The following is a 25,301-nucleotide window of genomic DNA, read 5'->3' as shown; positions in this document are numbered from 1 at the left end:
TGCTGTCCTGTCAAATCACTGACCCCTGAATCAACCTGGCCTGTGTTCTCTGAAGGACTCAGAGCCCCCAACTCGCCATTCTTTTTTTTTTTTTTTTTTTGCAGCGGCCTTCGCAGGGGGCCACTGCTTTGGTTTGAGAGGAGAGAGAACCGGGGGAAGAGGAGGCTTTGGATCTAGAAAACCCCAGCTTTTTGCGCGCCCGCCTCCTCCCCACCCCCACCCAGCTTTTTCCACCTGTGCCCCAGACTGGATCAGGGTGCCGGCTGTGTGTGTTCCCCAGCCCCACACGTAAGACCGCGTTCCTGCAACGCTCTCCTCGCCAGGCGCGGGGGGGGACCGTGTTTCCCGGCTGAGCACCCCCCCCCACAGCGTCCCCGGGAGCCGAGGGCGCGGGCCCTTTAAATCCTCCGGGGCGGCGGCGGCGGGCCGGGGATGACATCAGCGGTCGGGCCCGGGGCTCAATGGGAGCCGGCGGGTGCGCGCCGGGCGGGAGCGCGCGAGCCGGCGGCGGGGGCGGGCGGGCAGGAGGGCCCGGAGGAGGGAGGCGGCGGCGGCGGCGGCGGCGACGAGAACCCAGAGCCAGAGCCCGGCCGGGGCCGAGCGGAGCGGAGCGCGGCGGCGGCGGCGGCGGCGGCGGCGGCGGCGGCGGCAGCAGCGGCGGCTGGGCCGGGAGAGGCTGGCGCGCCGGGCGGCTCCGCGAATCCTCCGGCATCCGCCCCGGCGGGTCGCCCCCGCCCGCGGCAGCCCCCCGAGCAGCGGCCCGGCACCGGCGCCTTCCCGGCGGGGTAAATATTGGGGGCCCGCGGGCCCGCGGAGGGGCGCAAACCCGGGGGGAAACGGGGCTCCCTCCGCCTCTTTGTTTTTGCGCGAGAGGGAGGGGAGGGGAGGGCGGACACACGCGCGTTAGCACTCGGGTACGGGGCGGGGGGGGGGGCAGCCCGGGCGCCGCCCGCTCGGCCCGGCGAGGACAAAGGCGCGGCTGGGGACGAGGAGGAGGAGGGTGACTATTATTTTGCAGGCTTCACCGGGGGAGGCCCCCCCCCCAGTCCGGCCCGCCTCCCCCTCCCCCAGCTGGACCCTTCAAGGCCCCAGCCGGCCGAGGGGCCACCCCGGGGCTGTAACTGGGGGACCCTACGGGAGGGGGGGTCCGGGACTGGGGCGCTGGGGGCACCCGAGACTGTTGATACTGTTGATTCGGGCTTCTCGGCCAAACCCTGGGCTTCTGTGTGTTTCGCCGGACAATCAGCAGCGCCTCCCCCCTTCTCTCCTGGCTCGGAGCTCGGGACCTGGGGGTCAGCGAGGCTGCTCCCGCATGTTGGATGGGGGCGCTCCAGGGCGCGTGGGGGCCCCCGAGGTGATGGGGTGTGTGGTCACCCAGCCACCGATTCTGTTTTCCTTTGTGGAGAGAAAGAAAGGGGTGGGGGTTATTTATCAGATCGGATTCTACCGTTTCTGCCCGTGAGAAATCCATGTTTTGCAAGTCTCTGTGGAACGTGAAACTATGTTTGTGTCCGGGTTATCTCTAGAGAGAGGATTTCCGAGCTCCTCTTCACGCCCAGACTCAAAGTGGGGTGAGCCCCCTCCCCAACTTTGCCCTTAGTTCTCTTGCATATGTTCTTCCTGGCACAGCCTTTCTCAGGGAGAAGGATTTGGGGAGAAGGGACGGAGATCCCGGGTGTCAGAAGTTGCGCCCAGCGAATGCCTGGACTTGGGGCTCCTTTGCCTTCCTGTCTAGAATGTCCCTCCAATTTTTATTTTAATGGTCCAGTGACCAGGGCCCTGGCTGGGGTGAGGGGGTGTCAGAGAGTAAGAAAACTGCCCATGTGCTCTGCTGCTTGGTAGTTTGTGTAATTTTTTTAACCAGCTGAAACTCCGGATTTGCGTCTGCCTCTCTTTTTTTTTTTTTTTTTTTTTTTTACTTCGTTTATTCCACCCCCCAACCCCCCATGGGAGAAGCAGCAAAGAACTGGCAAGCTTCTCCTTTTCCTGACTCAATCCTTTCTCCTCTCCTCTGGGAGGCTTTTTAGGGGACAGGGCTGGGACAGTGTAGGCTCTCCCTGGGGGCCTGGCCCCCTGGGTCTGGGTGGCTAGCGCCCAGCAGTGGTTTCCGGCAGGGCTGGTTTGTTTGCACCCTCTCTTCTCCCCTTCTCTGCCCATAGCCCGGTGAGTGGGGAGGGACTGGGGGGTCATGTGCAGTGTATTTATGTAAGGCACCCAGACGGAGGGCGCGAGTATTTATGTAACCCGGCGTGGGTATTTATGTAATATAGGATGCGGGTACATTTATGTTCCTTTCCTAACCTGCGGCTTTCCCGGCTGCCATGTGTGGTCTCTGAATTGGCGTTGGCGGAAAACAGAACGGGGGGGGGGCAGTGTTTGTGTGTGTACACACCCTCAACACCCCCCCTTACTCCCCCCTGCCCCCCCCCCCCCACCATGGGGCTCATGGTGTGTGTCTGCTTTTCTTTTTTTTCTTTGGAGTGTACACCCAGGTCGCTGTGTATGTGAAATGTGTGGCTTGTGAGTTTTCTGCAAATGTGGAGTGTGTTCCGCTCGCAGCCACGGCACCTCAGCCGGGACCGGCCAGGCGTGTGGGCAGAGGCCCTTGGTTGAGAGCCCAGAGTTTGGCTGGCATGGGGTGGAGGCTACTTCCTTGTGGTCCTCAGTGAAGGGCTAGTGGTGGCTCCGCTGGGAGTTAGCCGCTGGGGCTGGATGTCTCTCCTGGGCAGGAGCTGTTGGCTTCTTGCCCCTGCCGGAGGGGGTGCCGAGAGCTCCAGCCCCGCCATCTGCGAACTAAATCTCTCCCATCTCCCCTCCCAGGTGGGTCTGGCTTCGGGGATAGCACTGGGCATAGGGAAGGGGCCCGGCTGCTATGCCTAGTACAGCTGCTTTTCCATCTTCCTGCTTTGCTTCCCAGCCCTGGCAGGAAGGAAGTCCTGTGCGTGTCAGGTGGGGGCAGTGGGGAACCCCGTCTGGGTCCCAGGGGAGGAGACTGCCACCAATTTGCTGCTGGGGAGTGGGGGGCAGGTGATGGGCCTCTCTAGGCCTGAGTTCCTTGTCTGCAGAGGAAGACCCCTCTTCTAGACACTCTGAGATCTTCGGGCTCCCCCATCCTTCTCCCTGTTCCATAGTCCACTGTCCCCTGTGCCCTACTGTAGAAACCATCTCCTGGCCTTGGAGTTTCCCTTTCTGCTGACCAGGACCTCAGAGGGCAGAGGGTCTCTACCAGGGTGGCCCCTGATGTCACATGAGCTTGGGCACCCAGGACGGGACATGGGAAGGAGGAGAGTGGCTCCAATCAGCATCCCTCCCTCAGGCCTCTCCCACCCCAGAGCCTGGTGGCTAAAAACCTGGCTTTGGTCCCCTCAGTTGCTCTATGGGGCCCTCTAAGGAGACCCTCCTTCTAGTCTTGAAGGAAGCCAGCCCCAAACTGGCCATTCAAAGAATGTTGTGCAGAGAGGCCTGTGTGAGGTGCTTGGTGTCGTGAGGTCGAGAGGGGGAGACAACTGGATGTTCTGAGGGCCCCCTTTCCTGCCTGCCCTCTGAGTTGGAGAGGAGGCCTCTCTCCTGCAGGGCACACTGCAAGCTAGCAACTTCTGGCCTCTGAAAAGACTGGGCCAGGCTGTGGAGGCCTGGTGTCCAATTCTTGTTACCAGAAGCATGGGGGCTTGGGGGTGGGGGCAGGGGACCCTATCATTTCTGAGTCCTAAAGGGGCTGAGGAACTCCTTTGGGACCCTCCATTCAACATGTCCTGCCATCCCTGGAGGTTAGAACTTGCTGGTGGTTGCCATGGTAGCACCCCCAGAATGATCGGCTCCTGATTTCCCCCCCTCCCCATCACTCCCTTTGTCTTTGATTTTCCTTTTAGGATCTTGGCCCATTGTGACTGGCCTGCCCCTGAGAGGCTCCTATTGGAGGGTCCCCAAACGAGTGTCCCCCGAGGAGATGCTTGCTTGGCTCTTTCCTCTGGGGCTTTATCTCCAATTCCACCTTCTGCCTGGTCACCCTGACACAAGGCCTCAGCCTGCCTCAGCTATTCCTCAGCTGTGGAGGCCATCGGCCCACCTGACACCTGGGTGCCCTCAGGAAAAGCCCAGCCAGCTCTCCTCTTGTACAATGGGAGGGAGAATGTCTGTCTCCCAAGTTCCTTGTGTCTTTCCCTGGCCTTTGGCAGGGGGGGTGTGGTGGGCTGCAGCCGGTGAGGCTCCCTTTCCAGCTCCCCACCTCCCTGACCCCCGTGTCTCTGCTTCCCTCAGCAGTGAGAGTGAGTCATGGAGCTGCGCGTGGGAAACAAGTACCGCCTGGGACGGAAGATCGGGAGTGGGTCTTTTGGAGACATCTACCTGGGTAAGTGTCCCTGACTCCAGCGTGGTCGTTCTGGGGCCCGTGGGACAGCATTGGGAACAAGTAGGAGGAAATGTGCCAGGACTTCAGGCTCTCCAGCCAGAACTTGGCTCCGGGCCTCCAGTGGCACATTTTTGGTCATTTTGTCCCCAGGGCCATGCCAGGTGGGGAGAGAAGCAGCAGGTTGGGGGTGAGGCAGGCCAGGGGACCGGGGTCACACAGTCAGGGTGGGGCGGAGTTCCCACTTGCTGCAGGCGGGACAGAGGAGGGTATTTTTAGCTCTGGTTTCCAGCTGCAGATGACCGGGGTCTCCAGCTGGGCGTGGGAAGGCCCAGGCTGTGGTAGCACCCCTGTTTCTTGCCTCCTGGGGGAAGGATGCTGGTAGACGGAAGAGGCCTGGGCTACCACTCGCTCCCAGCTGGGCCCCCTCCTTCTGCTCTGGCCCCTGGAATTCAGCCCAGGCAGGCTTCGGAATGACAGTGACGTAGGCTTTCCCAGTAACCTCTGGGTAGGGGTGGGGGTAGGGGTCTGGTCGGAGTTTTCAGGATCGTGCTTTCCGGACGTGCTTCCTGTTGAAAGTCTAAGTTTGCTCTCATGTTGTCATTTTAAACAAATCGCTGACATCTCAGCCCCGTTTCTCGACCTGGCAAAAAGGAGGCTCCTGCCTTCAAATGCCGCCTTCTTGGCTGCCCGAGGGCGTGTGCGGTCAGGGGTCACGGCCCTTCCCTTGCTATTGTTGGTGTGGAGGGGAGATCCTGTGTCGGTAATCACGAATGGGAGTTGGTAGAGCTGGGTGTCCAGCCCCTGGGGTTTATCCTCATTCCTGTCTCTTGGCCTGTCTTTCCTTCCTTGGAAAAGCAAAGTGAATAATTTCTGTCCTGGGCAGAGAAAAACAACAAGGCCGTGTGCTGTGCTCATTGGTTCTGAATTTGGGAGGCGGGGGACAGTCTCTTACCCAGTGGTCTGGGTCTCTGCCCTCTTGGGGTATGAACTCTGCTTCTCTGTGAGCTGCCCCCTTCCCCATCAGAGGGGACAGGGAGGGGACATTGTCTGAGCACGTAGTTGGTGCTGGGCAGGGTCCTCTTGGAATGTGGTTGAATGTGGTCGCCGTGCACAGCAGCCGGTAGAGATGGAGGCCTCCTGTTCTTCTGCACACATCAAGAAGCAGGTGCAGTATGGTCAGGTTGGCCGCCCAGTGTTTCTCTTGAACACTAGAAAAGGCAGCCTTTATGCGCACGTGAGTGAGAGAGTGTGACAGAACACAGGAGGGACACCTCAGACAGACCTGGGTTCCAGACCTGGCTCTGTGCAGCCGTGGGACAGTCATGTGGCTGCTCTGTGCCTCAGTGTCCCCATAGGGAAAGTGTGTGATGATGAGGCCTGGCTGACCAAGGGCAAAAAGGCATGGAGCAGTAGCTTTTGGCGCAGATGCACATCTGCTCCTAGGAAACATCCAGTCCAGGACCTTCTTTGTGCAGAAGGGAACAGTGGCCCTGAGAGGGGAGGAGCAGGCCAAGGTCATTGGGAAAGCTAGTGACCCTGGTCCATGTGGGGTCCTCCCTGGGGGCAGGACTTCCCGTTTATCTAGTTCATTTAAAAAAAAAAAAAAACCCGGTCTAGCTTTACTTCTCTTTGTACAGGCTCTGGAGTAAATTCTACCAGGGTTTGGGTGCTGGCTTTTCTTCCATTAGCTGTATGCCCTTGGATGTGTGATGACCTCTGCCGGTCTTGGCTTCCCCATCAGTCAAATGGGGTCATGAGGCCTACAAGGTGGTAAGCAGTAGTGAGATCCCAGTGTGCACAGCACCTGTGCATGCTCGGCCCAGCTGTGGTGCTTTTATGTTGTGTCCTCTGCCAACCCGCAGTCTTTTTTGGGATTTGCTACTGTCAGAGGATTTGGGTCCTCTTGGGCCCGAGTAGGGGTGGGGAGCCAGTTCTGCCCTGAGAGCAATTCCCCTGTCCGCCTCCGCTGGGTGCTCAGGCCCGGGGGGCCCTGGCATGACGCTGTGTCCTGCCACCTCCTTCCTGGGCTCCTGCCTTGCTGCTATGGGGACAGTGGTGATTGGAGGGCCTCCCCGGCTGGCCTCGCTGGCTCCCTTTGTTCAAAGCTCTGGCCACATTCTTGTCACTGGTGCCAGTGCCAGGGCCTGACTCCAGATGGCCTCTGCAGGTGGGGCTGGGCGCGGCCTCCGGGCCCTGCTTTCCAGGATCAGCCGAAGGCGAGCACTCTGTGGACGTGGCTTCAAGCCCCACAGCTTCTGCTGAGGGTCTCGGGTCAGCTGCACAGGGTCCAGAAGCGGCCGAGACCGTGTCCCCTCTACCACCGCTGGCTGTGCGTCCTCAAGAGCTCCCTATGCTATACTCTCAGTCTCTGTTCCTCAGTTCTAAATGGCAGGGGATCAGTGCTCCCCAACAGGTGGTTTTGAGGGTGCTTTGTTCTGCATCTCCAGTCCAGCCAGGTCCCTGATTATGTGTGTCTGTGTTGGTGTCTGAATGAGCCCCCATGTGAGGTTGGTCACCCCCTCTACCCACCCAGGACTTCCCCAGGCCCCAGATCCTAGGGCTGGCCAGCTCCAGGCCCTTCTCTGTGTCCAGGTGTGTTTTCCAGACTGGACCGTCCCCCCGCAGGGCCACTGTCCCTGACTGCTGGGTCACCTCTCCTGCCCCGGCATTTTGCACTTAGTCAGAGTTCCCCTTTGTTGCTCCCACAGAGGGTGAGCTGAGCTCATCCAGGGCAGGGCTGCCTCAGCTGGTCCGGGCCTCAGTGTGTGTCTGTTGATGGAATGAATGAGACGCTAGACAGCTGGAATAGAGAAAAAGCAGGGTCTTTGGAGACTCACATTCAAATCCTAGCTCCGCCCCCAGTAGTCCTGTGACCTTGGGCCAGTTACTTAACCTATTTGAGCCCCAGCAGTGAGAATTCAGGGAGATCAGAGAGAAGGCCGGTGGCTTCCTGACAACTCCCGGGCAGCCGAGGGGCCTCGCGGTGGTGGGAGCCTGGGTGGGGGGCAGCCCGCTGTGGCCGTTTTCCAGCACTCTGCAGGGACCTGAAGGCTTTGCCTGAGAGCGAGCTCCCTGTCCTGGGGAAGTTAGTGTGGTGTTTGATCTCTTAACCTTTGGTGTTTCACTTTCTCTACGTGTCAACTAGAAATACAAACAGTAGTCCTTGCAGGATGGCGGGGGAATTCAACGGGATAAAGGGCTCCTCCAGCCTGCCCCTCCGCATCTCGGGGAGGGGTGTTCTCCCCAGCACCTCGCCTCCCTGCATCTGTCTGCTGAATCACAGTGCTAGAGGCCCTAGTTTCAGAGTGTCTAGGTCTCTGCTTTCTCCCTGGCTGGGGTCACCATCGGCGTCTGGGTCTCCCTCGCCCCTCACGTCCTCTCCAGTCCTTTCTAATATGCCAGTGGGTCTGAACAGGGGAAGGGATGGGGGGCGGATTTGTTCCACAGGAGCCATTTGGCAAGGTCTGGGGACATTTTTGATCATTGGAGCTCAGGGAAAAGAGGTACCACTGGCAGCTAGTGGGTAGAGGCTAGGGATGCTACTAACCATCCTACAGTGCGCAGGACAGGCCTCACAACAAAGAATCGCCGGGCCCCAGGAGGCTGAGAATCCCTGTAATAAGGCATCCATACCTGGCCCATGGAGTCTCAGGCCTCCGGCCAAGATCTTAGCTGGGCATTTGAGACCCTTCTGATCTCTCGCTCCCTCACCTCTTCCACAGTCTTCTTTAGCTACCTCAAGCTCTAACTTCACCAAACCACTCAGAGTTCACTGCACCCCACTCCTTTGTACCCGCTGTGACCTCTGTCTGGCACAGTCCTGCTCAGGCCTCCGGAGCCCGTGCCGCCTTTCCTCCCTGCTGCCCTGCCCACGGTTAGGTCGCCGGGCCCATGTCTGAAGCCCAGGGGCTCGTACTTACCAAACCCAACTTCCGCTGAGCACTTACTATGTGCCAGGCACTCTCCTAAACCTCTTGACACCTCAGAACAATCTCTCCCGCGCCACATCCCCACTGCCCTCCGGAAACGTGTGTGGCCCTCCCCAATGACGAGTGTCGATGTGCCAGAAGCAGTTTACAGTTTGCAAGTACTTTTTCTCCAGTTGCTCGCTGGCTTTGGTAATCTATTTTCTTACCAATTTTAATTTTATTTTATGGGGTTCAAAAATGAAAACACACAAAACCAAAAACCAAAACACAAAAACATGCCGAGTGAAAGAAGCCAGTCACAAGAGGTCACATATTGTATGATTCCATTTAAAAGAAACGTCCAGAATAGACAAACCCGTAGAGACAGAAAGTAGATGAGTGGTTGCCTGGAGCTGGGGCTTGGGGGAGATGTGGAGTGAATGCTGAAGGGTCCTGGGCTTTGGAGATAGTGAAAATATTCTCAAATTGATTGTGGTGTAGGTTGCGCAGCCTTGCGAATATGGTAAAAACCACTGAACTGTACACTTTAAAGAAGTAATTGTGGGGACGCCTGGGTGGCTCAGTCGTTAAGCATCTGCCTTCGGCTCAGGTCATGATCCCAGGGTTCTGGGATCGAGCCCCACATCGGGCTCCCTGCTCTGCGGGATGCCTGCTTCTCCCTCTGCCCACTACCCCTGCTTGTGTTCCCTCTCTAGCTGTCTTTCTCTCTGTCACATAAATTTAAAAATCTTAAAAAAAAAAAAAAGAAGTAATCGTGTAGTATGTGAATTATATCCCAACAGAGGTGTCAGGAAAAGTGGCAGCCCATAACCTAGAACCCGGTGAAATGTCCCCTCCTGGGCTAGCGGTCAGCGTAGCCCTGCCCGGCCCTCACTGGTTTCTCATGCTTCTTCCCAGTGTTTTCTTATGTAGATACAACCAAACACAGATCCGTATTATTTCCCCCATCTTTTTATTTTTTTTAAACTGGAAAGAGCGTAGAATACATACTGTTCTGTACTTCACTTTTTCACCTCCTATGTCTTTGAGATCTTTCCACTTCTGCACAGAGAGAGCTTCCTCATTCTTTTTCCATTGTATTCCATGTTATTGATGGGCCATTCTTTATTTAACCAGGCCCCAGCATGATGGACATCTGGGCCATGTCCAAGTTTTGCTGTTGCAAACAGCCTCATCCAGGCCCTTTTTGCACTCACTGGGGTGTTGAGTGCACCCCCGAAGCGGGAGCCCAATTTCTCAGTTCACACCGGGGCCACTTGAGGCGCGGTGCCCACTGCCCCACAGCCCTGCCCCCCACAGCACAGGCGTCTTACCGCGGGACTCGCGCCAGTCATAGGTGGGAGTACTCTTTGAGGACCATTTGCGTTTCTCTCACAAGGAGGTTGAGCATCTTTTCATATGAGTGCGCCATTTTTATATTAATGATTTCTTTCTCTTGAAGCATCTATTCAGATCCTTTACCCTGTTTCCTTTGAGCCTTTGGTCTTTTTCCTACTGATGTGTAGGAGCTCGTTAACATGTTAGTGCTACCAGCCACTTGCCGCTAATAAGTCATAGGTATATTTCTTAGGACTTTGTTGCTGCCGATTTTGCCGTGGATTCCCTTTTTGGATGGGATGGAGCCATTTCCGCCCCCCCCCCCTTTTTAATGGCCTTTCAATTTTAAATCAGGGATAAAAAGCCTTGCCTACCCCAGAGTTGTAAGGCAGTTCTCTCTTTTCTTCTCAGATCTCATTGTTGTCTTTTTATTAAGTGTTGAGTAGATAACAAAAGAAGACATACAGCAAATACGCATGCTATTAGGCACCCTCCCCCTTCCCCTCAGAGAGAATGTGCCTGTCACCTTGTAGGCCCCTGCCACCGCTTCGTGCCCCCTCCTCTGCTATCCCCTCTCAGAGGGAACCACCTTCTGACAGTTGAAATTGTTCCCTCGTGTTAAAGAATTTTATTACATTTGTATCCCTAGACCTAACCCTGTTCAGCATGCGTGTTTTCAACTGTTCCTGTGTTCTCCTGTCTCTTCCTATCTTTCAACAGAGGTGAAATTCACATAACACAACCATTTTCAAAATACACAATTCAGTGGCATTTGGTACATTTCCAGGGTTGTGCAACCACCATTCCTATGTAGTTCCAAAGCATTTTCATCACCCCAAAAGAAAACCCCGTGCCCATTAAGTAGGCACACCTTCTTTCCCCCTCCCCACCCCTGGCAACCACCAGTCTGTTTCCGGGTTCTACGGATTTAACCTATTCTGGACATTTCCTATAATGGAATCCTACAGCATTTGTGCCTTGGTGTCTGGCTTGTTCACCTAGCACATTTGTAAGGTTCATCGATGTTGTAGCATGCATCGGTCCGCCATTCCTTTCTGTGGCTGAATAACATCCTGCTGCATGGAGAGATGCATTCAGTTTGTCCACACAGCCCGTTGCTGGGCACTGGCTTGTCTTCACCTTGGGTTCTTGTGAATGGGACAGCTCCTTGCTCCCTCGTACTGAGTGTTAAGATGCCGGGAGCCGAGACGCCTGGGTGGCTCAGTCGGTTAAGCCTCTGCCTTCGGCTTGGATCATGATCCTGGGGTCCTGGGATCAAGTCCTACATCAGGCTCCTTGTTCAGCAGGAGCCCGCTTCTCCCTCTGCCTGATGCTCCCCCCTGCTTGTGCACGCACTCTCTCTGACAGATAAATAAATAAAATCTTTAAAAAAAAAAAAAAAATGATGCTGGGAGCCGCCTGGAGCCGGTATCTGGTGCTTTGCCCTGCACTGTGGCCTCCCGCTCTCCGACTGCATCGCGACTTAGCCGTTCTGATGTTGGGCATTCGGGTGGTTGGGAGTTGTGAACATTCTTGTCCTCCTGGAGCTCACGTGTTTCTGAAGGGCATATACTCGGGAGTGGACTTGCTTGGGCAAGGGTACGTGTGTGTTCAACTCTACTGGGAAAATGCCAACCTGGTTTTCAAAGTGGCTGTGCTGGGGCGCTTGGCTGGCTCAGTCCATGGAGCGTGCGGCTCTTGATCTTGGGGTCGTGGGCTTGAGCCCCAAGTTCAGTGTAGAGATTACTTAACAAGAAAAAAGGCAAAGCGGCTATGCTAACTTATACTCCACCTTTTTCTTTTTATCACACAAACTTTTGCTTCACTTGGGATTTCTCCTGGTGTGTGTGGCGTGAACTATGGTGTCTTTTCTCAGATGGCTAGCTAGTTGTTCCGAGGGCGCTTATGGCAGAGCCTCATCTTTTCCCCTGACTTGAGACGCAGGCTTTCTCCCATCCTACGTTCTCCAGCGCTGGTGTCCTCCTCTGGATCTTGTGCTCTGTGTGTGTACTAAGGCTCAACTGTTTCAGTTTACCGCCGCTGCAGTCACACCTGGCTTCTCTCAGTCTGGTCCCTGGCCTCTAGCTAGCCCACTCAGTATTAGAGCTGGGGAAACTGAGGCAAGGCAGAGTTTGGATTTGGGTCTTTCTTGGGACTTCTTTTTTTTTTTTAAGATTTTATTTATTTATTTATTTGAGAGAGAGAATGAGAGAGAGAGAGAGCATGAGAAGGGGGAGGGTCAGAGGGAGAAGCAGACTCCCCGCTGAGCAGGGAGCCCGATGTGGGACTCGATCCCGGGACTCCAGGATCATGACCTGAGCCGAAGGCAGTCGCTCAACCAACTGAGCCACCCAGGCGCCCCTTCTTGGGACTTCTTGAGACAGAGCCTTGCTCCGCCTGCCTCTTTCCTCCTCAGCCTGACATCCCTCTGACCTCACTCCTCTCCAGCTCCGTGGTTCCCGTTCCCAGGATAAAATTCCTCTTACGTGATCCGTGAGCCCCCTGCAGTCCCTCCCGTCTCCCTTCACGTCTGGCCTTCTCCGCTGCACCAGCCCGTGGCTCTCTCAGATGTCTGCAGTTCCTTCCTCCCGGCCTTCCCCTCCCACATGCCGCTTACCCCCCTCTCCCCTCCCGCCCAAGCTGGGCCAGGTGTCCGCTCTGTGTCTGCAGTCCCTCCGCTTCCCTTGGATGCAGTGCTGGGCCCTTTGCCACCTCTCTGGCCTCCCCCAAGGGGCGCTGGACTGCTCAGAGTCAGACAACCAAGTTGGCCCTGACCTGAGGCCACCTGCCTGGCCGAGCGTGACCTGGGTCCCTTGTGCCCCTCCTCCACCCCTGGCAGGTGCCAACATTGCCTCTGGTGAAGAAGTTGCCATCAAGCTTGAGTGTGTGAAAACGAAGCACCCACAGCTGCATATCGAGAGCAAGTTTTACAAGATGATGCAGGGAGGAGGTGAGGGCTGGGCGGGGCCTGGGGGCAGAGCCTGAGGAGCTCGGGCCGGGGTGTGCATGCTGGTGTGCATGTGTGGGCGAGGGTCCTCTCTGACACCTGCATCTCTGGCCCTCAGTGGGAATCCCATCCATCAAGTGGTGTGGAGCCGAGGGGGACTACAATGTGATGGTCATGGAGCTGCTGGGGCCCAGCCTCGAGGACCTCTTCAACTTCTGCTCCCGCAAGTTCAGCCTCAAGACGGTGCTGCTCCTGGCCGACCAGATGGTGAGTCCCCACCTACCCTCCCCAGCCAGCGACTGTGGGCCCTGCTGGGCTTGCGGCTTCCCTTCCAACCTCTGTTTCCCCACCGGGCACAGGGTACCAGCACTGTCTCCTGCTTCTGGAGGATGCCACAGCAGGAAGTAGTGACAGGGACATAGGACAGGCTTGGTTCCTGGACCAGGACCAGGGGACCTTGACCATTGGCTGTAGAATGGGGGAGGGGGGTTAAATGCAGATCTCCAGGCCTACTGGGTTGGGCTCCTGGGGGTAGGACCTGGGACTTTGCCCTGGGGTGATTCTAAAGCTAGTGATCACACAGACCTGGGTCATACCCAAGTGTGCTGACTCTAAGTGATTGCTAAGCCTCTCTGACCATCAGTTGTCTCAGATCAGAGTGTCCCCTTTGCTGGGCTGTTGTGCTGTTGTGGGGTCAAGTGGGACACCATGCAGTGCCTGGACCAGAACAGATGATAAGCAACCCTTAGATCCTAAAGCCCTTTATAAACTCAGGGCAGGAGACCTTTTTTAAAAACAGAAAAGCATTTTAGACCTGGAATGATACACGGAGCTCCCGTTAGGCAGGGTCCTGGTCTGCGGCTGGCCCACAGAAAGTCTGCAGACATCTGCAGTTTGGGGCTAAATGTGCTTGTGCAGAGGAGAGTTGTCAGATTCTCACGGGATATGACACTCCATAGGAGGTACTCAGCCAAGCCAAACGAGGCTGTTGATTTTCAGAAGCCTGAGACCCAGAGACAGAACTGACTTGCCAGAGGATGTATTGTGTGCATATGTGTTAAGTTTCTGACATGATGGTTAAAGGAAAGGTCTGTGTGTCTGCTTGACTTGGGTGTTTTTTGACAGCTGGCGGACAAATCCTGTCTTTTGTCCTCCATCTCTGTCACCCCAGCTGAGTTGAGGCTTCATTGGTGCTCCTCCATCTCCTCCCTTCCCCCACGGTCTGATTACCAAAACAGCCTTCGAAATGCCTCTCTAACTCCGGCCCCGCAAGTCCGATGAGGGTATAGAGCCAGGCACAGAGGCTTCCTTTGGGGCCCAGATGCCTTTCTGGGCTTCATTTCTAGATGTTGCCATTAGCTCTCCTACCTTGCTCTCTCTCGCTGTCTCACAGCAACCTCAGGGAGCTCCTCTTTCAGAATTCCTGTCTGTACCACTTCCTCCAGGAAGCCCTCTTTGACCTACCCCTTGAGATCATCTCACATAGTTGCAGAGACAGATCTTTCTGCCCTACCCAGAGCAGGGCCCACGGATGTGTGTTTTCCGTCCCTACCACTCCAGCCCTCAGGCCCCAGTGCAGGGTCTGGCCCTGAGTGCTTGGTGAAAGCCCCTCCCTGGACTGCTTGCTCAGTGACTTGCTATCTCCCCCCGCCCCCAGATCAGCCGCATCGAGTACATCCACTCCAAGAACTTCATACACCGGGACGTCAAACCTGACAACTTCCTCATGGGGCTGGGGAAGAAGGGCAACCTGGTGTACATCATCGACTTCGGCCTGGCCAAGAAATACCGGGATGCCCGCACGCACCAGCACATCCCCTACCGGGAAAACAAGAACTTGACTGGCACTGCCCGCTACGCCTCCATCAACACCCACCTGGGCATCGGTGAGTGTGAGGCCCGGGAGCCCCGTGCACCCGTGGGCTTGCGGGCCAGGGCCCTGGCTTTCTGCAGCTGGATGTTTTCCCCGCGTTGTTGCCACAAGTCAGGCCTTCCCCTCCAGGAGGAGAGCTGTGACATAGCAAGCACCTTAACGTGCCTCACTTCATCCCCACAAGCAGCCTGGTATTGTGGGGGGGCACCGGGCTCACAAGTGCAACATGGTTGCTTTAGGTTGTGCGGCTTAGCAGGTACCAGAGTCGGACTTGACCCTGGCCCTGTCTGAGGCCACACTTGTGCTCTGTCCCTGGAGTGGCCTAGCAAGAAGGCACCAGAGTGCCTGCTGTAAAGCTGTCGAGTGAGAAAGTTCCTGAGCTGGACAAACTAGGCCCAAGATTGAGTAGGAAAAGCTCGGCCCCAGGCCTTTTTCTGTAGAAGGGTTACTCTAACCTGTGTGTGTTCGTGTCGGAGTTGCAGCTAGCCGGCGTGCAGGGCGGCGGAGTGAGGGGGTGGGGAGCGTGTCCTGGAGGAGGGGGGCCTCTGTTGGCCAGGAGCCCCGGTGAACCCTGCCCCTCACCCTGTCCCCGACTCCATGCAGAGCAAAGCCGCCGAGACGACCTGGAGAGTCTGGGCTACGTGCTCATGTACTTCAACCTGGGCTCCCTGCCCTGGCAGGGCCTCAAAGCAGCCACCAAGCGCCAGAAGTACGAGCGCATCAGTGAGAAGAAGATGTCGACGCCCATCGAGGTCCTCTGCAAAGGCTACCCCTGTGAGTAGCCCCCGGGGGGGAGGCGGCACCTCTAAGGGGAACAGGAGGCCATACGGCCCACACCGCCCCGCCACTGCCCCAGAGCCTTGGTCCCGGGCTGTCCCTGCTTCGCCCCGCGAGGGTGGCATATTAGGAAAAGCTAGTTCTTTCTCGCCCTGCGAGCCTCTGAAACTTCTACTCACCACACGTGTGGGGCCTTTCCCCCCACCAGGCAATTCTCTGTGACGCCCGTTGGGTGTCCTCTAGCTTGACTCCATTTTGATACCATCTGCCTGGAGACAGCGGCAGATCCCACCGGTTCGGGGCTCGATCCCACGAGACTGCCCCCGTCCCTGCCTCAGATGCCGGTCACAAGTCCGGCCTGCCGCCTGTGCTCTGACCGGCCGCCTGTGAGTCTGAGGTTCCCACGCCCCCCCTCCTCAGCTGGGATGAATTTGCTAGAGCAGCTCATAGGATTCAGGGAAACTGACTTTGCGTACCACTTTATTAAAGGCTATGGTAAAGGATGTGGATGAATAGGCCCGTGAAGAGATACATAGCGTGAGGTCTGGGAAGGAAGGGCCTGAGCACAGGGGCTTCGGTCCCTATGGAGTTGGGGCGTGTCACCCTCCTCTACAGGGACGTGTTCACCAACTGGAAGCTGTCCAAACCCCATACTGTTGGGATTTTTACGGAGGCTTCCTTGTGTAGACATAAGCGAGTACTAACTCCATTTCCAGCCCCGCTCCCTTCTAGAGAAGTGTTTGGGGGTGGGGCGCTGAAAATTCTAAGCTAAGCATGGCTTGGTCTTGATGGTGACCAGCCCCCACCCATCCAGGAGCCATTAGGAGTCGCCGCATCGGAACAGAAGATGCTCTTAGCGCTCTTAGCGTTTAGGGATTTACAGGGGTTTCAGGAATGGCAGAGGCCAGTATACATTTGCTGTTAGCTCGCAAGGGCTCTCCCCGCCCCTGCTTTCCAGAGGAGGAGATGCCTTCTGTGTCTTCAGTCTTCTGTGTTTGGTCATGTTGGATCACAGTTTGCCTTCTGTGGCTTTGGTCATGTTGGGAGTTCCCCACTGTGCCCTTGACTGTCCTTTGGAACTTATGGCAGCTCTTGATCTGCCATCTGCATGCCTGGTCCCCAGAGTGATTGGCAGGAGCAGGTAGAGCGGTGGCCTGAGGCCCTGCGGTGCCCCTTACTGCGAGGGGGCGCTTGCTCCTAATTCCCAGCTCTTGGGTCTGGCCGAGTCTTCAAGGCCCTGCTCACCAGCTCGCAAGGGTTTTAGCGCTGTGAGGAGGACCGTTGCTCTGCTCTGCTGTCTTCTTGTCCCCTCCTAGATTGAAAGCGTTTGGAGGGACAGCGGGTGGGCAGGACAACCCGGGCTGTGGGGGGTGGGGCCCAGGGAGCCTGGGCCTCACGGCAGCCTTTTCTGTGACCCCCACCAGCCGAGTTCTCCACATACCTCAACTTCTGCCGCTCCCTGCGGTTCGACGACAAGCCTGACTACTCGTACCTGCGTCAGCTCTTCCGTAACCTCTTTCACCGGCAGGGCTTCTCCTACGACTACGTCTTCGACTGGAACATGCTCAAATTCGTGAGTCACCTGGAGGCCAAGGCGGGCTTGGGGGACTGGACGGGGAAGGCCCCGACTCTTAAGGCCAAAGTGACCCTGTGGCGGGCGGGGCTCCCGAAAAGTGGGGGCTACGAGCTGGACAGTGCAAGCGACCTCGCTGGGCTCCCGGAGTCCCCGCGGCCCCCCCACTGCAGCCTCATCTGTGCTGACCGCGCGTGCTGCTGTGGGCAGCGGGGCAGGGGGGCGTCACCTCCCGCCAGGCCCAAGAGGACCTGGCCGGGCCTTGAGTCCCTCCTAGGTGCCCTCGGTGGCGCGTGGGTGGCGCTGGCGGGCCCCCCGGCCGTCCTGGTCGTCGCCTACACCACCCTGCTTTTGCTCTTCTGCACGTCCCAGGCGGCTGCCTTCGCCGTGGCCCCTCTGGCCAGCCTGGACCCATTCATTGTGGTTTCTTTCTTCCTGGTCATGGGACCCTGGGTCTTGCTAGGCGGTTGCTCTGTCTCCCTCTTTTAAGGGTCGTGGGGTGGGGTGGGGTGGGGAGAAGCGTTCGTCAGCGGTGCCTGGAGCTCCGGAATCTGTGAAATCGTGTGTCTTGTTTCACGTCTCTTCTGGAAAAGGGGGCTTCCTCGAGCCAGGCTCAGCCCCGTGACAACGAAGCTGTCACGCTGCCCTGCCCCCGCCCCTGTCCCTGTGCTGGGCCCACGTACTCACCCTCATACTGGTAAGGACCCTCCGAGGCCTGGCCTTTCCAAGATTTACCACTTGGCTGGGCGAGCACAAGAGGCTGAGCCTCTGCTGTGCTCTCTGTCCCTTCCAGGTGCCCGGCGCCCCTGGGCACCCAGGGCCTTCCAGATAGGCCCCTGGAGGAGGTGGAGGAGCTGCCCCCCCAAAACTACTGGCCTGTGGTCTGGACTCCGGGGCCCCAGTTCTGACGTCACCAGGTGTGTCTGAGCCCGTCGGGGCCAGGCCTGAGGAGGTGTCCCTTGGCCTGGTGGGGTGCAGTGGAGAGGGAGTGGTGAAGGCCCTGCCGTGAGATTCTTGGGGATGAATCAGCTGCCTGATGAACCGAGCCTGAAGGAGGGACGATGTTCACTGCCCTGGAGGGCCTGGTGGGAACAGGCACCGGGAGCGGCTTCAGCAAGACCCCGACGGTGGCCTCTGTATTGAACTTGAACTCATTAAACGCCCCTCACCTGTACCGCGCTTCCTGCTGGTGTGCCTCTCCTTTCGTGGCGGACGTCAGACGCTCAGGACCCGAGGGCTTATTCTCTTGGACGCAGGGGTCGGCGCTGGGTACTGTTCCCTTAGGAGTTCAACAGAGGTCAGGCGGAGAGCCACAGTCCCACGGGCCAGGGGACTCGAGGGGTGGGGGTGGGCGATGGGCAGTGGGGCACCTTGCACCCCAGACCTTCCAGGTGGGAGTGTGGCCAAGGGCCAGGGGCCAGATCTCGCCAAAGGGCATTCATTGCTCAGGGCATCTGGACACTGGGCGCTCACTCATCCGTGTAGAAAGTCATCCCTGGGCCAGCTTCGGGGATGGGCTTGGCCCTTCCGCTCAGCGTGGCTCCAAGAAAGGGTTTTATGTTGTCAAGGCTTGCACCATGCAATATGGTAGCCGCTGGCTACGTGTGACTAATTTTTAATTAATTAAAATTAATCAAAGCTGAACATGTAGCTCCTCAGTCACATTTGCTACGTTTCAAGTTGTCAGGAGCCACATGTGGCTGGTCAGTGGCTATCCTATCCAACGAGGCAGACATGAACGTTTCCATCATCACAGAAAGTTCTGTGGGACAGTGCTCCTCTAGATGGTTCCTCCTAGAACCTCTTGTGGAACCGTCCAGCTGACAAGATCTCATCTCAAGCCAGGCCACGAGCACCCTCCCTGCCCATTGCTGGCACCCTGACCCCTTCCTGGGGTCCCCTTTGAGCCAGGCTCTAGAGTCAGAAGCTGAGCAGAGGTACCCACAGCCTTATTCTGCACCGATCTCTGACCTGAGGGCCTGGACTGGATCACTGGGCGCCTTTGACCCCATCACCACCACAGTGAACTCCACCATCTCCACCTGCCTGTTGGCGGAAGCATCTGCAGACATGCAGTGGGGACCTTCTGTGTCTTTACCCCAAGGCCAGGCCTCCGGTGCCATTACCAGCACCTACCTAAGGACTGGACACCATGCTGGGCACCAAGGGCTACGGACTCCTGTGGGAAGGATCCCACCCCTGACTGAGAGAGTCTCTCCTTGAAGTGGCCACCCCGTTCAGCATCAGGGCCCCAGAATCCCTGGATCCCCGGAGCCTGGGACGTTGCCGTCAGCACATGGAGCCACTGTGTTCCGCGGTCCAACCGGCCGGCCAGGAGGAGACTCGGTGTAGCCAAGGACAGGGGTCCGCACAACAGGGCTGGTTGCTTGTGTGACTTTGATGTTGACCTTTTGTGTTTTCTGTGGGCAAATAAAAGCCAAGAAACCTCTCCGGTGTGCAGTTCTTGAGGCGTCACTGGTTGGATGGAAACAAGAGTAGCTCCTTCTGTTCTGGGGTTGGCCTTGACCCGAGCCTGCTGGGGTCACCAGGGGCAGGGGCTCCAGCCCTCTGTGCACTCGCTCACCCCAGGGCTGTATACTCCTCTGAGCGGACCCCTTGGCTTTATCAGTCTCAGTTGGCCCAGGCCAGGGATGAGCTTGTCCCCGCCCGGCCCGCAGGTTTCCTGAGTGGAGCTGCAGCTCTTGACACAGGCCTGCTCTGCTTCTGGCTGAGATGCTCTTTGCCGTCCTATCACCAAGTGGGAGCCCGGGGCCGGGGCGGGGGGGGGTGGACTGTGGGGGTGGGGAACTGGAGTCAGGACCTAGTGCCCTGGTAGTTCCAGGCCTGCCCGGACAGGCTTGTGGGTGGGAGGGCTGGGGATGTGCGTCCCTCCGAAGTCCTCTGGGGGTGCAGAGTAGGATTGGGTGACAGAGGCTTGGATTCAGACCCTGGCCCTGCCCTGAGCTGTGTGACCCCACACAGGGTCATGAGGGATCCTCGGGCCTCGATTCCTCACTAGGATTCAGGGATCATTCTGATCCCTAGCCCCTATCTCCTGGAATTGCTTAAAGGCAAGGGCCGCCCCCAGCCCTCATTCCCCAAAGACAGCAGGGCCTTCTTGGCCAGGTCCCTGGGAGAGACACAGGGTTGCAGGAGCCTGCACCCCATGGCCCGTGAACAGGCCCCCCACTCAGCCTGCAGCTCTCTCCTCCACAGATGCGGCCCCCCTCATGCCAGCCCCCTGCCCTTCCCTGTGGACGACCCCAGGACCAACTAGGTAATGCGGCCAGGTGCCGCTCCCACGCCATGCTCCTCTCTCTGAGCCTTTCTCCTTTCCTCCTGCACTGGGGTGGCAGCGGCTGAAGGGCAGGCCCTGGGGGCTCACGGAACCCTTCCGCCCCAGCCTGCCTGTTGGGCCTCTTTTTCCTCCACAGGGCATCTAGCCCATTCTTCCTCGAGCTCCCCCTGAGCTCCTGTCTTGTCCCAGGGCTGGCGGCATCTGTGTGAGTCCCGGGGCCTCCCCCACAGCACCTGCCAGAAGTCATTGCCCGGTCCAGGGACAGGGGAAGAACAGCCTTTGACAAATCCCCTGGCTGGCGCCCTGGTTCAAACGCTGGCCTTGCCTTTAGCTAGCCTGTTCCTCTTTCTCTGGATCTCTGAACACCTGCCCTGCTTGTTTGGAAACTTGGAGGGGCTGAGGGCTCCGGAACACAGTAGGGGTCCAGGTTGGGCGGGCCAAGGAGTGCCCTTGGACATTCTGGGGCATTAGCCCTCCCAGCGCTGCCTCAGCCCCATGAGATCAGGGCAGAGCGACCTCGCCCTGCTCCTCAGACCCGGCTTCCTCCTTCCTCTGGGCGGTTGTGTGGCTTTGTTTCTCTGTACTGTGGGACTGGGGGTCATTTCCAGGCCTCTCGGGCTTCCTGCCTTGTGGGGAGGAGGTTGGACCGGAGGGTTTCTGAGCTGCATCTTCCCCCGGTGCCCCCCCCGGCCTCCTTCCCCACGCTCTGCGCTGCGGGAGTGCTGGACCTCCAAGCACCGGCCTGACCAGGTCTCACCTCGTCCCCACAGGGCGCGGCCCGGAACCCCGAGGACGTAGACCGGGAGCGGCGAGAACACGAGCGCGAGGAGAGGCTGGGGCAGCTCCGGGGCTCCGCGGCCCGGGCCCTGCCCCCTGGCCCACCCACGGGGGCCACCGCCAACCGGCTCCGCAGTGCTGCCGAGCCTGTGGCTTCCACCCCAGCCTCCCGCATCCAGCAAGCTGGTGAGCGGGGGCCTCGCACGGTGGGCTGGGCCCCAGGGGGGGCCGGGGCGGCCGGGGACCCAGACACCGAGGGTGGCCTCCCCCTGCTCCTCCCCTCTAGGCAACACTTCTCCCAGAGCGATCTCACGAGTCGACAGAGAGAGGAAGGTGAGCATGAGGCTGCACAGGGGTGCGCCTGCCAACGTCTCGTCCTCCGACCTCACTGGGCGGCAAGAGGTCTCCCGGATTTCAGCCTCACAGGTGAGCTGCGCTCGCTCCAGCCCTCCCGTGCCTCACCGCCGTGCCCAAGGGCCATGACCTGGAGGGAGTCCGGGCTGGCACTTCTCTTCTCGCCTCTCCGATAACCTTGGAGCAGCCCCTTTTGTTGAGCGGGGACTTGGCCTCTTTTAATCTCCTGAGGTTGGCTTAGCCCCAGTGGGCAAAGTAGGAACTGAGGCTCAGAGAAGTCGCTTGCCCCAGCAGGTGGTGGCCCTGGGATCCTGCCTTCAGGACTGGGGCCTAGTCCGGGTGGGCAGCAGGGAGCTCACGGAGGAGGGGCTCGTGATCCCGGCCATCAGGAAGTCCCCCTCGGGGCCAGGTCAGCACAGCATGGAGGGATGGGCAGATTCTGCTGGTGGTCTGCTGGGACCACGCCTAGACTAGGAAAGTTGGGAAGGGGGAGTGCTTGGCTGCCCAGGGAAGGTGTCTTGGCAGAGGCAGGCAGGAGACCTGCTTTGGTCCTTTTGCTTGTGGTGGGTGAGCCTCAGGACGGGCCACGAGCTGGGAGTCTGGTGGCCCCGACGTGCGTGTGGTCTGGAGCAGCTACTTTGCCTCTCTGGGCAATGTTCTTGTCTACGAAGCAGCTACCTCCTAGGGTCATTGAGGTCACACACACACCCCTTCCCTTGGCTCCAGGGCCGGTGGGGGCGGGCGCAGAGCTCCACGGTAGGGAGAGACTTGCCAGACTGCCATCATTAGCAGCTTATCCCCTCTCCACCTCTGTGCCTCTCCTCCCAAAGACAAGCGTGCCATTTGACCATCTCGGGAAGTGAGGAAGAGCCACCATCGGACCAGTATTTGCTTAGGTGAGTCACTACTGCTGCAGATGCAGCCCAGCCAGGTCTAGAAACACTCACGCCTGCGGGAGGAGATGAGTGTATGTTGTGGAGTGGTGGGGGGGAGTAGCAGGGACCCCCTCCCACCCCAAATCAACAGCTCTTGAGAGAATTTACCTCAGAGCTACTTGACTCAGCCTAGCCCATACCAGCTAATTGCTGCTGGAAAAACCCTTCCTCTGCCCTCAGACCAGTCCTCTATCCTCCCCCTCAACCTTAAAATAGTCTGCAGAGTTAGTTCTTAGCAGAGACAGTCCCAGGGCCCACACCCTGACCTCCCCCAGGCCTTTAGTCCTACCTTAGCCCCTGGGTTGTTACCACTTAGAATAGGATCATGTCCTTGGGAGTTTATCAGCTGTAAGAGAAGGCCCTTGGTGGCCTTCACGAGTAGCCAGCATGAACCTCGAAGGGATTTCCATGGCCACATGTGGGCCTGAGGTGCTGTACAGCAGGTCTCTCTTTCTGGGGCCTGGCTTGGGGAAGCAGAGGTGGTAGAGGTTCTCGGAGGGTCTGTGGCGGGGGGGCGGGGTGGGGGAAATGTCTGAGCTCCCTGAGGAATAGGGCAATGTTTGAGCTCCCATGGCAGGGGGCTTCACCGGCTTGGCCTCACACCGGGACATCCTGGGCGTGAGGTGCTTTGCAGAAATTCATTCCACACATAGAGCTGGGATGTGAAACAGGGCTTGCCTTCGCCAGCTCTCAGGTCCGGGAACCAGTCCTTCTGTGGCAGGGTGGGGCGGACGTGTGGCTGCTCACCGAGAGGACAGGAAGGAGAGAGATTTTGTTCTTCCCATGAAAATGGAGCACCCACTATGTCCCCGGGAGAGGGACCAGCTCAAAGCCTCAGGACAGGAGCGTGGGGACTGCAGGTGGTCTGGCAGATGGGTGGCCAGAGGCAGACATGCACCTGATCTGTGTTCTCTCCCCCTTCTAGTGTCTTCACTGTATTTTCTTTTAAAAAACAACAACAAAAGATGGGGGAAAAAACCACTCAAAAGAACAAAAAGAAAAAAACCCAGCATAAAACCGACGATGGATTTTCTTTTATTTTTTTTCTTTTTCTTTTTTTTCCTTCTTTTTTTTGGCCAATGGCAAGAAGATGGGATGCCTTCAGCACAGAGGATTCTTGTCCCTATGCATTTCCCACTGTCCACAACCTTCAGGCTGCCAGATGCTCACCAGACGCCACGGCCCCGCCCCAGCCCCCACAGGCACCGGCCGGGAGGGGCTGTCCCTGTGTTGGAGACGCCCCTGGTCCTCACGTGCCATCAAGAGGTGGCCTGAGGAGCCGGGGGAATGGTGTGGTTGGTCGGGGGCAGATCCCACTGGGTGCTCCTGAGCCGCAGAACCCCAGGAGACAGGCACAGCCCCTATTGCCCCGAAGTGACTGTGGCCGAATTTCTGTGTTGGGCTTTTTCCAGTGTCCCCTGAACGTCTGGGTCTCTTCTTTGCCTCTCCAAGAAGACTTTGAGGAATGGGTGGGCGAGGTGGTGGGGGCTGAGATTCTTTGTGTGCGTGTGTGTCTGTATGTGTAGCTCCCAGGACAGCAGGTGCCTCGCCCCACCTGCCAGGCGGACTTTGGGTTCTCATCCTCCTAATAACAATGACACGGATAGGCAGTGACTTCCATGGCCCTCGAGAAGAGCACAGAGGGTCCTTGCCACTACCAACCCCTGAGACTGTCAGCAGCCTGTGGCAGCCCCATCCCCTTTCCCTGGTCTTAGGGCAGAATCCGTGGAGACTACTTCCAGAAAGCATCTGGCTCCTGGGTTATAAATTAATTCTCCAGTCCTGACATTCACCTGGCACCCCACCCTCCCCGTGTTCTGCCTCTCTCTCTCTCTCTCTCTCTCTCTCTCTCTCTCTCTCTCTCTCTCTCTCTCTCTCTCTCGGAGGAGCCTGGGGTCAGGTCTGGGCACTGGATTTATCCACCCCTCCTAGTTAACACCCAGTTTTACTTTATTTTTGTTTGTTTTCTCCGTGTGTGTATTTCCTAATTTATTTACCTCTTTTTCCCCTTTTTTTTCCTTTTCCTTTTTCTTTTTTTAATTAAAGAGCAAAGCTTTTTATTACTTTGTAATTTAAAAAACTGAAAAAAAAATACTGAAGAACTTTGGGGGGAATTTTGTACTTTTTTCCTGTGTAAATATTGGACTTTTTTGAGCTTTATTGTGGTTGTTAATTTGAAGTAATAAAGTAGCAAAGGATAAAGTGACATGGGCAGCCTTTGGTCCACCTCTTTGCTGGGGGGGGGTTCTCCCCAGCAGCCCTGGGAGTTGGGGGGGGGGCAGGTGACTCAGCCAGTGATTGGTGCCTCCCTGGGGTTATTTTAAATCAGTATTTCAAAAACTGCAGACACTCCAGCTGGGACCTCATTCAAGTGCAGATTCAGCCACAGGAGGATTGGTGTCCATCCTGACAAGGTCTAGGGGATGCCGCTCGCCCAGGACCATACTGCATAGAGAGGTTCCAAGCCCTCTTCACAACAGGATCTTACACACACAAGAATTCTGAGTTCGGTCCTATTAATTTCCCTGCCTTCAGATGGGGAAACAGTGTACAAGTAAAGTGACTTGCCCAAGGTCATACAGCTAACTCTCTGGCAGCAGAACCAGGATTCAAACCCCACCACTGACCAGGGAGCCCTGTGAGTGAGGGTCCTGGAGTCGAGTTCCGGCTGTGCCACCAGGGACCGTGGGTGCTTCCTTCTGCCCAGCCTTGATAAAGGAGCAGCCCTCAGCCTTGCCTGCCTTTGTCTCTCCAACTTAAAGAAAAAAGAATTTGTCTATCAGTTTACCTTCATCCAACACAGTTTACTTTTCAACTTCTCATTAACCCAAGAGCCCCTGTTTGCCACAATCAGCCCGCAAGACAAGAGCAAAGCCACCTGACTCAACAGTCAGCCTGGAGAGAGGGCCAGGGCTCTTGAGAGGTTCTCTGAGAGGCATTTTGAAGTCCGGGGCGTAGCCCAAACCCCCAGAATGAAGATCCCTTCTGTGCTGGCATTTGAAGACCCTGCGACCCCATAGCCTGGCTCGGGCCTGGGGAAGGGTCTCCTGCTGGCCCTCCACCTAAGGTTTAGGCAAAACTGGGTCCTTATTCACAACCATCACAGATGGGGGTGGGTTGTTACTCAAAGCCAAGGAATATACCAGAAGGCCTGAAGGTATAGGCAGCACACC

The 25,301-nt window shown here is 57.6% G+C and overlaps 1 protein-coding gene across 5 annotated transcripts; it reads left to right on the top strand.

Annotated features, from left to right (window-relative positions):
* The first annotated feature begins 647 nt into the window (after positions 1 to 647).
* On the top strand, positions 648 to 24,334 carry CSNK1E (casein kinase 1 epsilon). 5 transcript variants are annotated; one of them, XM_028115460.2, is made up of 12 exons: positions 648 to 785; positions 4,258 to 4,348; positions 12,434 to 12,544; positions 12,660 to 12,808; positions 14,199 to 14,427; positions 15,018 to 15,188; positions 16,616 to 16,764; positions 19,981 to 20,041; positions 20,833 to 21,025; positions 21,126 to 21,265; positions 22,024 to 22,089; positions 23,219 to 24,334. In XM_028115460.2, the coding sequence occupies exons 2-11, from the start codon at positions 4,273 to 4,275 to the stop codon at positions 22,038 to 22,040; spliced, it is 1,296 nt and encodes a 431-aa protein (XP_027971261.1). In that variant the 5' UTR covers positions 648 to 785; positions 4,258 to 4,272; the 3' UTR covers positions 22,041 to 22,089; positions 23,219 to 24,334. The 5 variants fall into 5 exon arrangements, with proteins under 5 accessions (XP_027971261.1, XP_027971260.1, XP_027971264.2 ...); XM_028115459.2 differs by having other exon boundaries at positions 23,054 to 24,334; XM_028115462.2 differs by lacking the exon at positions 19,981 to 20,041 and having other exon boundaries at positions 649 to 785.
* The last annotated feature ends 967 nt before the right edge of the window (positions 24,335 to 25,301 follow it).

This window comes from Eumetopias jubatus, unplaced genomic scaffold, assembly GCF_037043125.1.
Source record: "Eumetopias jubatus isolate StellerSeaLion01/CBP00866 unplaced genomic scaffold, mEumJub1_p1.0 scaffold_8, whole genome shotgun sequence".
Taxonomy (NCBI): Eukaryota; Metazoa; Chordata; class Mammalia; order Carnivora; family Otariidae; genus Eumetopias; species Eumetopias jubatus.
Note: the sequence above shows the minus strand (reverse complement) of the source record. Positions and strands in the feature narration are given on the sequence as shown.

Coding starts and splice junctions, on each gene's coding strand:
- CSNK1E (XM_028115460.2), top strand. CDS start 4,273: ATGGAGCTGCGCGTGGGAAACAAGTACCGCCTGGGACGGAAGATCGGG. Junction 16,765..19,980: donor ACTGGAACATGCTCAAATTC/GTGAGTCACCTG, acceptor TCTCCTCCACAG/ATGCGGCCCCCCTCATGCCA. Junction 20,042..20,832: donor ACGACCCCAGGACCAACTAG/GTAATGCGGCCA, acceptor TCGTCCCCACAG/GGCGCGGCCCGGAACCCCGA.